Genomic DNA, 15,610 nt, shown 5'->3' on the forward strand with positions numbered 1-15,610 from the left:
TGTATTAACTCAGAAGTAATGGCAGGATTCCTCCTTGTCGGATGGAGGCGCTGAAGATTTTTCTGAAGAGGTTCCACTTGGAAGGCGCGGCCCACTCTCCTCAGTTTAACAGATGGCAGTTGTTGCTTGGCAACATACAGACACACAAACCAAGCAAGCAGAGGGGCCAGAAGGCGTCCTATTCCAACCCAATGCAGGTTGTTCGCTTAAGTCATCGCTTGATAGTTTATTCTAGAGGTTTACTTGTAAGGACAACATTTATTAAAGAAGAACAATATCGAATATAAAGCTATCAGATGTGATCACATTGTGTTTACTTCTGTTGTAGTTCGTTAACTAGCTTGCTATGCTAGCATGTTTGCTAACCGGACAGCAAAATAACGGTAACTGAACTGCAGCTGTCATGGGCATAATGTTAGGTTTCTAATGCTTACGTTATTAGGAGTGAGTGAATCTCTGATATGATGGAAAAGGTGATGCGGGTCGCAGTGCGCGTAAGACCACTGCTTCCTGCAGAACTCCGCCAGAACCGGGAGATTTGTGCACATGTTGAAGCAGACTCCGGTCAGGTTATACTGGCGGGCGGGCATGCCTTCCCCTGCGATTTCGCCTATGGCCCCACAGTGTCACAGGAGAGTCTGTACTGTTCCAGTATTAAGCCTCTGGTAGCGTCTTTTTTCGCCGGCGTAGATGTCATGGTCCTCGCTTACGGACAGTCTGGGTCAGGCAAGACCTACACTCTAATAAGCGGGCGACACAGTGGTAAGTCTCAACCGTTACTTATGGTTAAGTGCCCGACAGACTGTGATTCTAAATAATTTATATTAAATGACAGAAAATCTATAGTTAATTATTTATTATGCCATTTGGTTTAGAGTGTGTTTAGAGCATAGCTTACGATATAACGTGAATAATGGTTAATTTCTCTGTATTTTGTTTGCTAAAGAAACTGATGTAATTCTGTATCAATTACGTCTTTCATAGTTGAGTTTCCATATTTGGTAGATTCTTGGTGAACTGTGCCGAAATGCAGTCCCACAGTTTGACTTTTGATTTTAGGAGAGCATGTAGAAATTAGCATTTGGAGCTGAAGTACCTAGTGGTTGATGTAAACAAGCCATATCTTTATCACCAAAACAAACTTTACTTAAAGCAGGACCAGGGGGGCTATTCCAAGTATATGGGTCAGTGACAAACTTGGGTAAGTTAACTCAGAGTAAGTGGTAAACCTCGTAAGGGTCCCATGGCTTTGACTGCTATGAGAACGAAGCCATAGGGCTCTTCTATTAGGAGGTTTACCACTTGCTCTAAGTTAACCTACCCAGGTCTGTCACTAAAGCACGTACTGGGAATACCCTCTCGGTGAAATACATTATTATTGGCAGGTAACAAGCCAACATCCACATCCACCATTGAATTCATCTTTAGATTATTGGCACTCTGAGATTCTTCTGAATGAAGAGTGCATTACAAATAAAATGAATTATTATTATTATTATTATTATTATCTATTGTCTCAACCCTAGCAGATAATCAGGTTCAGGGTTAGGTTCTACACTGAGTAGTGACTGATACAAAATTAATAATGCAAACAACTCCAACCATTGTCCCATAAGTGCTTCATCTGCAGATTCTGACCTTTTGTGTGTATTTTGTTTGGTTCTCCTCCAGATTCTGAGGGTGACAGAGGAGTACTGTGGCGTGTGTGTGAAGATGTGTTTCAGATGACTGCCCAAGAGCACACACACCTCATCCTGAGTGTGTGCTGCGTTGCACTATGTGGAGATGAGCTACGAGACTTACTGGGATCGGATGATACACAATTAAATCTACGCATCATGGAGGATCGGAATGGTAGAACTGGTAATGTCTCACCCATTGATGCCATCACCAGTGTTGTCGCACCTTTGACAGTGTTGTCTCATCTCTGCTGTCTGACCTCCTCCTCCTCATTGCTGTGTTCTGAGTGGTCTCTTACCTGTGTCATCTTACCCGTGCCATCTTACCTGTGCCATCTTACCTGTGCCATCTTACCTGTGTCATCTCACCCGTGCCATCTTACCCCTGCCATCTTACCTGTGCACTTTTTCACCTGTGTCATCTTACCCGTGTCATCTTACCTGTGCCATCTTACCTGTCATCTTACCCGTGTCATCTTACCTGTGCCATCTTACCTGTGCACTTTTTCACCTGTGCCATCTTACCTGTGCACTTTTTCACCTGTGCCATCTTACCTGTGTCATCTTACCTGTGCCATCTTACCCGTGCCATCTTACCTGTGCCATCTTACCTGTGCCATCTTACCATGCCTCTCAGCAGTAGCTAGGCTGTGTGCCAGTGTATGTTTATTTCAACATATGCTCATATCAAAAGTCATCGAGTGTTCTATTGTAATGTTATCAATGCTGAAATGCATAGTATTCAGAGGTATGGTTAGATGGCGTAGCACCATTATAAAGTTGTCTGGGTAATATATGGCCGTATGACGTGTGGATCTCAGCACTGTGTGTGTAACTGTCTGTGTTTCCCTGTGTGTCTTCAGGGGTGGAAGGAGCTGTGGAGATCCCACTGAGTTCCCTGGAAGATCTGCGACACGTCCTGGAGTGTGTGTCTGACGTGAACCACCAGCGCTCGTCCTCACACACACTCTTTTGGCTGCGGCTCAGGCGGCGCTTAGACAGCAGTTCCCAGGATGCGTTGCTCTCCACACTATTGCTGGTGGACCTGGCCGGCTGGGAGCGTGATTCCGGACTGGTGAACGCCGGCACCCCCAGATTCAAACGCTCCCTCCAGATCGGCACAGAGCTCAGGACTCTAGCCGACATGATTCAGCGGGACACACTCCCCCACGCCACCCCGCGGAGTCACACACACCCCTCCCGCGCCCCGCCTAGCCGCGCGCACACGCCATGCACTCCCCTCACACGGTTAGATTCAGGTTCAGACTCACCAACCGGTCATCGATACGCTGCATATCCATCAATCCATTGCACCTCCGCACACACACACACACACTCACCGCTGATGAGATTGCTGCAGAACTCCCTATCTGGCTCCGCCCACACCCTTCTATTGGTGTGTGTTAGCCCCGCCCAGTCTAGTCTGACTGACACGGTCAGCTGTCTGATGCTAGCTGCACGTGCTCAAGACAAATCTTCATGCACAGACCCGAGAGGCGTGCCCACACGCACACACACCCCGCTTGTGGCACACACACACGGCCCCCTCGTGCACCACGCCGCCCATCTCCTGGAGGACCTCCTGGACTCCCTCCTCACTCCCTCCCTACAGCAGAGACTGAGCGCGTGGTTAGATGCCTACAAGGAGACGCTGAGCCCCTCTCAAGGCCCAGACCGCAGTCTGTGTGAGACCTACGGCGTCCATCAGGTTAGTGTGTGTCTGGGTGTGTGCAGGTCTGTCTGTCTGTCCATCAGGTTAGTGTGTGTGTGTGTGTGTGTGTGTGTGTGTGTGTGTGTGTGTGTGTGCAGCTCTGTCTGTCCATCAGGTTAGTGTGTGCCTGGATGTGTGCAGGTCTGTCTGTCCATCAGGTTAGTGTGTGTGTGTGTGTGTGTGTGTGTGCAGGTCTGTCTGTCTGTCCATCAGGTTAGTGTGTGTGTGTGTGTGTGTGTGCAGGTCTGTCTGTCTGTCCATCAGGTTAGTGTGTGTGTGTGTGTGTGCAGGTCTGTCTGTCTGTCCATCAGGTTAGTGTGTGTGTGTGTGTGTGTGTGTGTGTGTGTGTGTGTGTGTGTGTGTGTGTGTGTGTGTGTGTGTGTGTGTGTGTGTGCAGGTCTGTCTGTCTGTCCATCAGGTTAGTGTGTGCCTGGTTAGTGTGTGCTGGTCTGTCTGTCCATCAGGTTAGTGTGTGTGTGTGTGTGTGTGTGTGTGTGTGTGTGTGTGTGTGTGTGTGTGTGTGTGTGTGTGTGTGTGTGTGTGTGTGTGTGTGTGTGTGTGTGTGTGTGTGTGCAGGTCTGTCTGTCTGTCCATCAGGTTAGTGTGTGCCTGGTTAGTGTGTGCAGGTCTGTCTGTCCATCAGGTTAGTGTGTGTGTGTGTGTGTGTGTGTGTGTGTGTGTGTGTGTGTGCAGGTCTGTCTTTCTGCCTGATTGCCGTTATCTTTAGTAACTTCATCCAGTCTCTCGCTCAAGCCGTGCAGTCTGTCGTGCAGTAGGCCGTGTTGCCCGTGTTGCGCGTTACCTAATCTTGTGTTTATCCATTTGTGTAGTCTCGGACGCCAGCAGACACAGCAGGAGGTGCGGAGACAGATGTTGCGCTGACACAGGATGCTTCTGCAGATGTGCAATCACTACAGGACCTGAAACAGCACTGTCGTCTTCAGGTGAGAGAGAAACAACAACAACAACAAACAAACAAACAAACAAGACAAACAAATAAACAAGTGAGGAGATTGCTGTGTGGTGACACATCATGGCTCATTATTTATGTAGGGCGAGCTCCTTGTGGAGCAGAAGCTGCTTGCTGATTGGCTGAAGCGTGACCTTCGAGCCTCTGACACTGGTGGCCAGAGAATCCAGAGCAGCCCTCTGACCAATCAGCGGCCAGCTCATCTGACCAGACAGCCTGTCCGCTGTGGCTCTGCAGGCAGCAGAAAGGTATCTTTTGGATGTGGAGGTCAAGGTGCTCGTGTATAAATGTGTTCTTGTGTGTGTGCATGTGTGTGAAACAGAATGTGTAGCTCCCTCAGTAAGGTTGTTAGAGCGTTTGTGTATCTTAGTGTTGTATGAAAGTGAGAGTCTGTGTGAAAGTGAGAATGTATACACGTTTGATGTGTGTGTGTGTGTGTGTGTGTGTGTGTGTGTGTGTGTGTGTGTGTGTGTGTGTGCGTGCGTATATAAGACTGTGATTGTGTGCCAATGCTATGTTTGCAGGCGTACAGCAGTCCCTGTGACCTCAGCTTGGAGAGGTTGTCGGCCACGATGAAGACCAGTAACCAGCTGCTGCTGGCCCAGCTGGAGGAGCAGGAGCAGGTGCTGCGGCTGCCCAGCGGAACGAGAGGCAGAGAGAGCCAGGAGAGAGAAGAGCCAGAGAAGAGCGGAACGAGAGGCAGAGAGAGCCAGGAGAGAGAAGAGCCAGAGAAGAAGGACAAGAAGAGGACTGTCAGGTACTCACCATGGGCTTCAGTCCTGTTCCTGCCCCAACCATCTTTCCCTGTGTTCCATCTTTCCCTGTGTTCCACCCTTCCCTGTGTTTCATTTCTCCCTGTGTTCCATCTTTCCCTGTGTTCCATCCTTCCCTGTGTTCCATCTTTCCCTGTGTTTCATCTTTCCCAGTGTTCCATCCTTCCCTGTGTTCCACCCTTCCCTGTGTTCCATATTTCCCTGTGTTCCATATTTCCCTGTGTTCCATCTTTCTCTGTGTTCCATATTTCCCTGTGTTCCATCTTTCCCTGTGTTCCATTCTTCCCTAACATACCTAACTGAACTGCACTAACTGAATCTCAAACAGATCTCTGTTGAACCGCACCTTCACTCGCAAACACGCCACAGACGCGAACACATCGACCCCTGACCCCCAGGGCACGTCTGGGCTGCGGCGTGTGTGTGAGGGGCAGGCCAGAGTGTGTGACGGCCAGTCTGTTCTGGTCAGCGAGCTCCTGATGAACAAGGCACTTTTGGAGAAGAGAAGAGACGATCTGAGCGGCCGGCTGACTGAAGGGAACACACACACAGAACAAGTGAGTGAGGGAGAACACGCGTGATGAGGGTGGGAACGTACACTGCATACAAACATGAGAACACACACATAGGTCAGTTTTCACAAAGGGTAGAGAAAAGAGGTCTTTGGCACAGGGGTGACGTATGTGATTGTGTGGTGTGTGGTGTGGTGTGTGTGGTGTGTGTGGTGTGTGTGTTTGTGACAGGACGACCGCGCTCTCCACCAGCTCGAGGAGACCATAGAGGCTGTGGACGCTGTGATTGGCCTGCGTCGTCATCCAGACCAGCAGGGGGCCACAGGGAGGCAGCTCAGCGAGAGCTCTACTGCTGTAGGTAGTCTGAGAGTCCTGAAGGAGCTCTCTCTGCAGGAGGCAGAAGCTCTCTTCCATGTGTACTTCAGCAAGGTCAGTTAGCCCCTCATGTGCCACGCCTGAGTCCCAACATACCTTAGTTCCAACATACCTTAGTTCCAACATACAGTACCTTAGTTCCAACATACCTTAGTTCCAACATACAGTACCTTAGTTCCAACATACTTTAGTCCCAACATACAGTACCTTAGTTCCAACATACCTTAGTTCCAACATACCTTAGTCCCAACATACAGTACCTGAGTCCCAACATACAGTACCTTAGTTCCAACATACTTTAGTCCCAACATACAGTACCTTAGTTCCAACATACCTTAGTTCCAACATACAGTACCTTAGTTCCAACATACTTTAGTCCCAACATACAGTACCTTAGTTCCAACATACCTTAGTTCCAACATACCTTAGTCCCAACATACAGTACCTTAGTTCCAACATACAGTACCTTAGTTCCAACATACCTTAGTCCCAACATACAGTACCTTAGTTCCAACATACCTTAGTTCCAACATACCTTAGTTCCAACATACCTTAGTCCCAACATACAGTACCTTAGTTCCAACATACAGTACCTTAGTTCCAACATACCTTAGTTCCAGCATACCTTAGTCCCAACATAACTTAGCTCCAACATACCTTAGTCCCAACATACCTTAGTCCCAACATACAGTACCTTAGTTCCAACATACAGTACCTTAGTTCCAACATACCTTAGTTCCAACATACAGTACCTTAGTTCCAACATACAGTACCTTAGTTCCAACATACCTTAGTTCCAACATACAGTACCTTAGTTCCAACATACAGTACCTTAGTTCCAACATACAGTACTTTAGTTCCAACATACAGTACTTTAGTTCCAACATACCTGAGTCCCAACATACCTTAGTTCCAACATACCTTAGTTCCAACATACAGTACCTTAGTTCCAACATACAGTACCTTAGTTCCAACATACCTTAGTTCCAACATACAGTACCTTAGTTCCAACATACAGTACCTTAGTTCCAACATACCTTAGTTCCAGCATACCTTAGTCCCAACATAACTTAGCTCCAACATACCTTAGTCCCAACATACCTTAGTCCCAACATACCTTAGTTCCAGCATACAGTACCTTAGTTCCAGCATACAGTACCTTAGTTCCAGCATACCTTAGTTCCAGCATACAGTACCTTAGTTCCAACATACCTTAGTTCCAACATACCTTAGTTCCAACCAGCTTGGTGGAGAACGTGTGATACCCTGTCACTGCTCACAACAGCTTTTAGAGGTCCCTCAGTGGTGGGATATGAGCACACCTATGGCAGGGCTGATTTCCCCCCCTCTCCCCCTCTCTGGGTCAGGCGGTGTGTCTGCGGGAGAGCTGCGCGTCACAGCAGAGGCGTGTGTGTGAGCTGGAGGAGCTCCTGTCCGTGGAGCGAGAGCAGAGCTCCAGGAGGCTCCAGCAGCTGGAGAAGGAGGTGTTCTTCTACAGGAGCAGCAGCCGCGAGCTTCGGCGGAGGCTCAAGGACCTGGTGCAGGACGCCCCCTCGCCCCCCTCCAGCAGGGCCTCGTGCACCAGAGGCAGCGGGGATGGAGGCCACAGCCAGGGAGGGGCGCCCGACTGACGTGAAGCGCCCCGCCCCGCCCCGCCCCGCCGTAAACACAAGCACTCGATCTGCACTTCTCTGCATCTTGTTGTCCCTAATCATTACATCCAGATGAACACTGAATCAAACTTACTTGTGTCTGCTCAGATCCCAGTCACCACGACGACCCTCACCACTCACTGAACGCATGATCAGCCCTCAGTATGCTTTCTCAACTCATTTCTAAGTGAGCTGTCAGCTGAGCATTTCTCCTGTACTCCTGTGGTTTTATCTATTGTGTGTTTTTTGTAAATTTTTATGATTCATTCAGTTAAATAATATATATATATTTTTTTCTAATTCTAATCTGGTGTATTGTGTGATAATAATATTGAATACAAGAGCATTTTTAATACTTAATGTGTTTATTTTAGCTTTAGTGCAGTACACAAATGGTTGTCTTGCCGTTCTGTAAGATATACTCAGCGTTGAAAAGTCACCTGTTTGTTAAGTGACTGTGTTTGAGGGTGATCCCTTAGGACAGCAGGTCAAACGCATGACCCCCAGGAGACGGGGAAGTCTGACGTGTGCTCTGACTCTCTGATGCGTGTCATATATGATAAGATCAGCCTAACGAACGTTACCATGACAAACAACAGGCCTCGCTCACACGTTGTGTTCACAAATATTACTCCGTTTACCGTTTATCGTTACCGTTTACAAATACGTCACATATTATTTTGTCTGAAAAGTCGTACATATGAAACGTCTTAAAAATAACCAGTAATCGAATTGGCAAATACCAACTCGACACTACCCAGCTATCACGCTGTTGATGAACGGAAAGAAAATTGGTTTAAATTTGATTAAAAAAATATTAAAATAAACGTTTAGTTCGTCAACAGAGCACACATGCTTGTATTCCTTGAGCAGTGTGTGTTCGACCAAACCCGTTTTTACACGCTCCTTGAAAATCCAGGCACAATTCGTAGCAGAGATGGGAATAGTATCTTTTGTCCTGAGGGTGGCGCACAAGACACATTCGCTATTGCACTGCGATATATCATGCGGTAATGTGACGTGCGCCCTGAGTCTACTTTAACCAAGAATCATTTCTCTAGCCTATATGCAAACCAAGACTACGTCATTATATCCCACACAGAGGTTTAAAGCGTATGGTGATTACACAGCTGAAAAGACTAAGATTTATTTTTCCCACACAGGTGCATTCGAATTGAAAATGGGACACCTATGTGGTCCATATGCGAAGACGCGCACCTTTTTCTGAAGGTTGCGCATGCACTGACCTAAACCTCAAAAACGTGACTGCGTTAAAAGTTCTTGCCATTGAGTTGAAGGAGTTTATCGAACCTGCTGTTGTTTCGTGAAAGATCCTCTGAGCAGTTTGCCGCGTCGTCGTGCAGCCGCCGCACACACACACCGCTGCCCTTTGAACTCACGCGCCCCCGGTTCGCACTTAACTTATTATTAGGTAAACAAATAAATGTGCGATCAATACACTGAGCGGAGAGGCATCGTCCTCCTGTTCTGGGGAAGGAGGGGGGGGTGAGTCCCCACGCTGCTGCACGTCCCCCATGGGAGCGGGAGATGGATGAGTAGGGGCGTGCGGCCCAGCGTACTCCATTGTTTTGCGGAGCAGTCAACGCGCCACGGCACCTCCTCCTGCTGTCACTGTGCGCACCAGGTGGAACACAAATGAAAGGCCCTCCATTTGTACGAGACGGACCCCTAATTCGGTTCCACCGCCGGCGGGCTTCCATTAAATGAATGCGTCGTGTATGCGCGCGCGACCACGTCGTCCGCGAGTGGGTGGAATGGATTAGGGGTTGAAGTCACTTGCTGTCAAGACAGCAGACGCGACCGACCAACAGAGATGCTTATGTTTTTGGAAAAATGCCTATCACGCGTGGCATCACTTTTCTCTGTATTCAAATGCATAAACCGCGGAGTTGAAATGATAATGCGTATGGAGGCTGTCATGAAGCTGTCACAGTGTGTCAACAAACAGTTAATAAACCGTTTGTCTCTAGTTCAAACTTTTGCAATTTCTAAAAGATGTTTAGACTTATTCCTTCAACAGAGATGCTCAGATCCCACAGTGGCAGAATTCTACAAAATGTTATGAAATTGTTGACGTAGTGTAGAGAGGTCCATTCCCTGGGCAAGAGGCAACTATTTCATCATGCACCACATCCCCTCAAAGTTGCCTTCAGTAAGTCTCTGACAAGAACACTACCATATGACCAGAAATGAAGACATTCTCCTCCCAAAGACGAATCATAAACATTAATGTGTGTGTGTGAAAGACAGGATGGATGGCCAAGCAGGGACTGTCAAGAGGTGTGTTTCCAGTTCATTTCAACCGTCTACAATTTGACTCTCTCTCTCTCTGTCTGTCTGTCTGTATGTCTGTCTCTCTGTGTGTGTGTATGTATGAGTGTGTCAAAGAGAGGGAGCTGTTCCGCCAGCTGGCTCATGACCTTGCTAATAAGTTTGATGCCTGGTGCACAATAGCATTTTCGGGCTCTGGAGGAGCTGAGTCAGACGTCAGACCCCCCCCCCCCCACACACACACACACACACCATTCACACGTATTCCACTTTTGCACAAAGGTCCATGATATAAGGATTGATTTAATGATTGGTGTGGTTGGTTTGTTTGCCTTCACTCTGGGGTTAGATGAGTAAGGTTTCAGATCCTCTGTACACATTTTGAGTGACTTGGAAGTTTTATTGTTTTATTTCAGTGTTTTCAAGAAGGCCTATGGGATCACTGCAATGTAAAGAGCAGTTCCAGTTAATTGCTCGTAGTCTGACTAAAGAAAAGTCAGTGAAGAAATGGGCCTAATGATAATACCAATAAGAATCCATTTAACTTCACAAGTGCAGCTGGTGCCACGACCCTGTGTGTGGAGAAAGATGCTCTTTTCACAGTGGTGTGTGTGTGTGTGTGTGTGTGTGTGTGTGTGTGTGTGTGTGCCCCCAGCTTAGCTCTTAGCACAAGGGTCTTCAAACACACTCCATTCAATCTCCTCTGAATGCAGCCTACTTCACCCCTCTGCACACACACATGCCCAGCCATTTCACCCTGTAGTAACAATATCAGTGTGAAGCAAGGCGCTGGTGGACTTAGTTGGGAGGCTGTGTGTATTTTAGCGTACAGGAAAAGTGCAGGAAAAAACTGTGAAATTGTAAGTGGAAGATATGGCACACTCCCATCTGTCACTCTTAGTGTGGCTTTGTGTGCTCCACCCTCCTCCTCACACTCCCCTAATCTGAAAAATATGTTTGAATTAGGAGATTAAAATCATTGACAAAAATCATAATACAGATTATGGTGGCCTGATGAGAAGAACTGCTCCAGGATATTTCTCTAAAAAATAAGGATGTTTGACTGAAACTGGTTTGTGATCTGTGTGCGCTACCTCCTTGCTTTTAGTGTCACGCCATTTCAGATTGATGGCGTGCTATGCAGGGCCGTCGTTGAAAGTATAGCCCAAGAGAAAATCTGTGGTGGAACCAAAACTCCAACGAAACGGTCAGGGAGAGAAGAAGACGGGAATGCACGCGAATGGTGCGGAGATTCCGGCCAGGGGATTCCGCGACTCCCCGGCGGTAATTGGGGGAACAGCTGACTCGGCCGCGCTCGCTATGGCAGATGGTCGGTGCGGCCGGGTGGCGGTGTGTGTGCGCGTAGGGAGGGGATAACGCCCATTGTTTGGGCGTTTGAGCTCCTCGCGCAGACAATAACCCCAGCAGGGGCAAGAAAAGATGGGGAGAAAAAAAACTCTCCTTTTCACCCGCGAGAGGAGAGAAAAAACGGAAATGCAAAAAAGTTGGGAAAAATAATTCGGGGTCTTTGTTCAGTCCGTCTGCTCGGCTCGCGCGCACAGCTGTCCATGGTCTAAAAGCTTGCCGGTGATTTTCAGATGGAGAAGTTAGCATCTTTGTCCCTTAAACATTAGTTTTCAGCAGCGGGGATTCACACGGCTTTAGACAGACAATGCCTGTTCAGTAGGGCTTAAGGCTCGTGTCTGAAAATAGCCTTTGAAATAGATCCCTTTTACGACTTGGATGAGTTAATCAGCAATAACTGGATATGTGGGCCTGTACTTAAAGCCTGTTATTGCTACAAACTACCAAAAACTCGCTAATAGCAGACTAATAATACCAGAGTTGTGCTCAGCTTTGTGAGGGCATTACTACCTCTTGAGAAACTATTGGTATCAAACAAAAGGCGAGTCAGAACTTCCTTTATACTTTAATATGTAACACCGTTCCTGTCAAAAATGTTTAGACGTATCATAATGAAGTTATATCAGGCATGGTTGAAAGAAAGTTCACAATGGATTTTTATACCTCTCCTGTCTTCTTTTCAAGTGGAATATTTGTTCGTGTTTATTGGAAAAACAACACAAAGTCAACACAAAGCAAGATTTTAAGACTACAAATACAGGAAGCATGACGTTTTTGTTACAACATTGCTTTTTTTTTTTTTTACAAAAACAATAATATCAAATGAGAATGCACACAAAATAGGGTACAAAACAAAACCCTCCTGTTGATGTTCATACAGTCTGTCAGCAACAAAAGTCTATTAATGAAAACTCAGTTTTACAAAATAGGTTAAATGTTTGTAGCCTATATGCTGGCGCAGATTTGAAGTTCCGCACAAACAACATTGCCTCTTAAATATGTATGATGGCCATAGAAATACGAGACAATTTATCCTTTCTGTTAAAATACTATTTTCAAAACACGTCAGTGTTGCATTTGCATTATTATCTCAAAACATTGAAACCCCATGATCTTATCGAGATAAGATCCCTTTAGAAAACAACAACAACGAACGAGCAGGACTCAATCTCTCCGGGATGGAATTGGGGCAAGCTATGATATGATAAGACAGCCTTCGCGTGATTTTGAGCGCTCTGTGATGAACTGTCACTCTCCACAATGGTATGCGTAGTGTTCTCATTAGGAAAGGATGCCAGCGCAGAGATGCAGACAAAGAGACAGAAATAATATATCATTGCACGGTCCATCGCAACGTAAGGTGAGCTAATCCCGAAGGAGGTTTAATTGCCCAGCTAAAGTAAGACCACGACTTTGTCCAGATGTACCCCAATGTATATTGAGACCTTCTGCAACGTGAACTTTATGAGACCAATCAGATTCACCATTCAAACACTCTACCAAATATGGTCATCGTGGCTCCTCCCCCAGCATGCCCTCGCGGGGTACCTCATTCATGCTCCGAGTTCTGAAAGCATCACTGCCAATTTGTACAGCAGGCGCGCGGCCAACGGGACAACGTTTCGGACTACGCCTTAAGCCTGGCAGAGCATCATTCAGTTCCATCCCCGTTTATGTGTTTTGAGTGTGCGGTGGTTGAGTGAGAGTGTGAGGCGGTGAGTGAGAGAAGGGGCTTGGCGGCCAAAGTTGACAGTTGTGTGAGTGCGTCTGTAAGTGTACGTTTCCGCAGCACAGGTGATCCGCGTGAACGGTACATACAACAAGGGACGCGTTAGTCTACAAGGTCTACAAGGTTGCAGTTGAACAATGATCGCACCTCGAAGGAGCATACATTTATGACTACTTCTGTCGTTTTGGGGGGACGTTTGAAGCCGACACAGAGGAACACCAAACTGTAGGGGAGCCGGACACATGCAAACCTCCCTGCTGCGTCCAGTTAACGACAAATCAACAAACGTCACTTGCGGCAGCCTACTCTTCTCGGATAGTATTATCTCCCGGTCTGCAAGATTATTCAAGACTCTTGCGGCCAGGTTTTAAATGTTTGGGCTGCACGAGCACCTGGGGAGGGACGTCAGCGGTTTGAAGGAGCGAGCTCTCGAGGAGATGGATCCCGTGCGCTCGTGGGTTAGGAACGTCGGGGTGGTGGACGCAAATGTTGCTTCTCAAAGGTGAGTACATCTTACACAAGTGGCCACTTTACTGACAGCCACAAGCCACTCTAATTTAAGATGTAGACATTCTTGGTTGTTTTAGGCTTAATTTCGTTCAGGTTCCATGAGTGGGTTTTGGTGTTGTTGCCTTCTAAAGTCGGCTACCTTGTTTCTTCATAAACGGGAGTTCTAAACAATGAAAAACAAATTAATACAAAACGTAACAATTCTCACTATCAGCTGTGTTGCACAGTGCTGCCTTAATTTCCCCTATCAGTACATAGAGAGCAACAGGTCAGAGGTATGGGGCGCTCGCTTAGCCTTTTAAGCTACGGTGGAGCACGTCTAGTCCTGTACGGGTGGACAAGGAGGCGGCCGTGTCACGAGCCGGCTGAAAAGGCCCAAACAAAACCAAACAAAGCAGAACAATAAAAGGCAACCGGCACGATGTCAGCGAGACCCCACTTGAGCCGGGACGCTTCTCGTGTCTGTAAAGTTAGACATTGATGGACCCCGCTTGGAACTGCTCGGTCTAACCCTTTGCTTCATATTAGACTTGATTTCATTACCAGTGCATCAGCTGGAAAGCACTAAAAACTGTCGCACACAATTAAGATGATGAAGCTTATAGAAAAAGTTTCAGCCTTCTAACGGAAGATTTCAGCCGGTGACAATTGATATAATCAAACGTGATATAGATCAATTGATGTAACATCAACAATAAATAATTACTATGATTAGAAATTGAAGTTGATAAAAAAGAAACTTGTGCCAAAAGTATGCAGTACGCGGTAGAGTAGCCTAATAGCTTATTGAAATCAATTGATAGACATACAGTAGCCCAATGAAATCATGATCAATTAAATTCGTTTTGAAAATGTTTTTATTTTTCTGATTTAGATTTAGATCTATTTAATAATTATCAAATCGAATAATAATCAAATTGAAAAAAGATTATTCTTAACAAGAGGACATTAAACACTCCAATTAGAGTTTCATTATAATTAATGTTATCAATACGTTGTTTAAATGAGAGTTTTCTCTGGGCGGAAGCATGGTGTAATCTAGGAAAAACAATAATTTCAAAATATTTCGACTGTAGCAGGCTATCAAACGTCCCCGTATTTTGAAAAAAAAAAACAAACAAACAGGAAACTAGACGATTTATATATTTCTTATTATGGACACCATGGATCGGCCACCGTTGCTTCCAATCATCGAACGGCCTGTCAACTTACCTCTTAAATAATGATCTTCACTGACCTCTTGCACACGGGGCCACTGCAGCTGAGGCCTACATTATTTTAATAAGCATGAACTCACGGCTGCAGCTGATTCCCACAAACACACTACATGTGTGATGGTCAGTCCCCGTTCCGTGAACATACGCACTTTTAGAGACTCCTTGCGGTGTCAAAAGTCACACTCTACAATGCACACAAGACTGTGACGATGTTTTTTCGTTTGAGATTATTAATATTTCGTTTAAGTGTATTCAATATTATATAGAAATCTGTAATCGGAAACTTTTAAATGTATAACATCAAATTGTGATTTAATACTCTAACCAATATCCATTAGTTTACATAACTATTTTCAGTGCACGTTAAAAACTGTATTTGTTGTCAGTTAAGCTGACAGCTAAAGGCAGTCGTTTAAATCAGAGGATATAATGCAATGGACATTTTTTCCTCGTCGCTTATTTTAAACAGAAAACATCAAAAGCATCTCCCATCGGAAGCATAGTAGGCTTTTGCGGAACGAAGAAAAACGAGGATAAATTATACCGTTATTACTCTGCTTATCAACAAACATGTGTATTGACATTGTTTAGGTTTAACTCATGAAAGAAAAATCAGTATTTAACCGAAGTTCTCTCTTGCTGGCTCCTCTTTCTCACTTTACTCCAACTCTACTTCAAAACCTCATGTCTAAATACAATATTTTGCACTCATCCAGTGATTGTCCATCCCTAACCCTAAAACCTAAACCCTGACCTCCGACCTCTGCCCTTTGACCCCGACCCAGGTCGTCTGTGCGGCTCTGCCCACATGTGCAGTCATCACAC

The 15,610-nt window shown here is 46.1% G+C and overlaps 2 protein-coding genes across 2 annotated transcripts in view; both read left to right on the forward strand.

The window, feature by feature from the left end:
• Positions 1 to 63: 63 nt before the first annotated feature.
• Positions 64 to 7,666, forward strand: LOC105894374 (kinesin-like protein KIF27). Its single transcript, XM_031571014.2, has 9 exons — positions 64 to 762; positions 1,672 to 1,863; positions 2,543 to 3,387; positions 4,221 to 4,334; positions 4,444 to 4,608; positions 4,885 to 5,117; positions 5,462 to 5,690; positions 5,877 to 6,074; positions 7,388 to 7,666. Exons 1-9 carry the CDS (start codon positions 462 to 464, stop codon positions 7,649 to 7,651), a joined length of 2,541 nt encoding a protein of 846 aa, XP_031426874.1. The 5' UTR covers positions 64 to 461; the 3' UTR covers positions 7,652 to 7,666.
• Positions 7,667 to 12,783: 5,117 nt separating this feature from the next.
• The window catches only part of ebf2 (EBF transcription factor 2), a 31,501-nt gene continuing 28,674 nt past the window's right edge, over positions 12,784 to 15,610 (forward strand). Inside the window, exon 1 of the mRNA XM_031570026.1 lies at positions 12,784 to 13,560. Within this exon, the coding sequence (XP_031425886.1) occupies positions 13,430 to 13,560 (131 nt within the window). The 5' untranslated portion in view covers positions 12,784 to 13,429. The remainder of the gene's footprint in view (positions 13,561 to 15,610) is intronic.

Source organism: Clupea harengus, chromosome 7 (assembly GCF_900700415.2).
Source record: "Clupea harengus chromosome 7, Ch_v2.0.2, whole genome shotgun sequence".
In the NCBI taxonomy this organism is placed as follows: Eukaryota; Metazoa; Chordata; class Actinopteri; order Clupeiformes; family Clupeidae; genus Clupea; species Clupea harengus.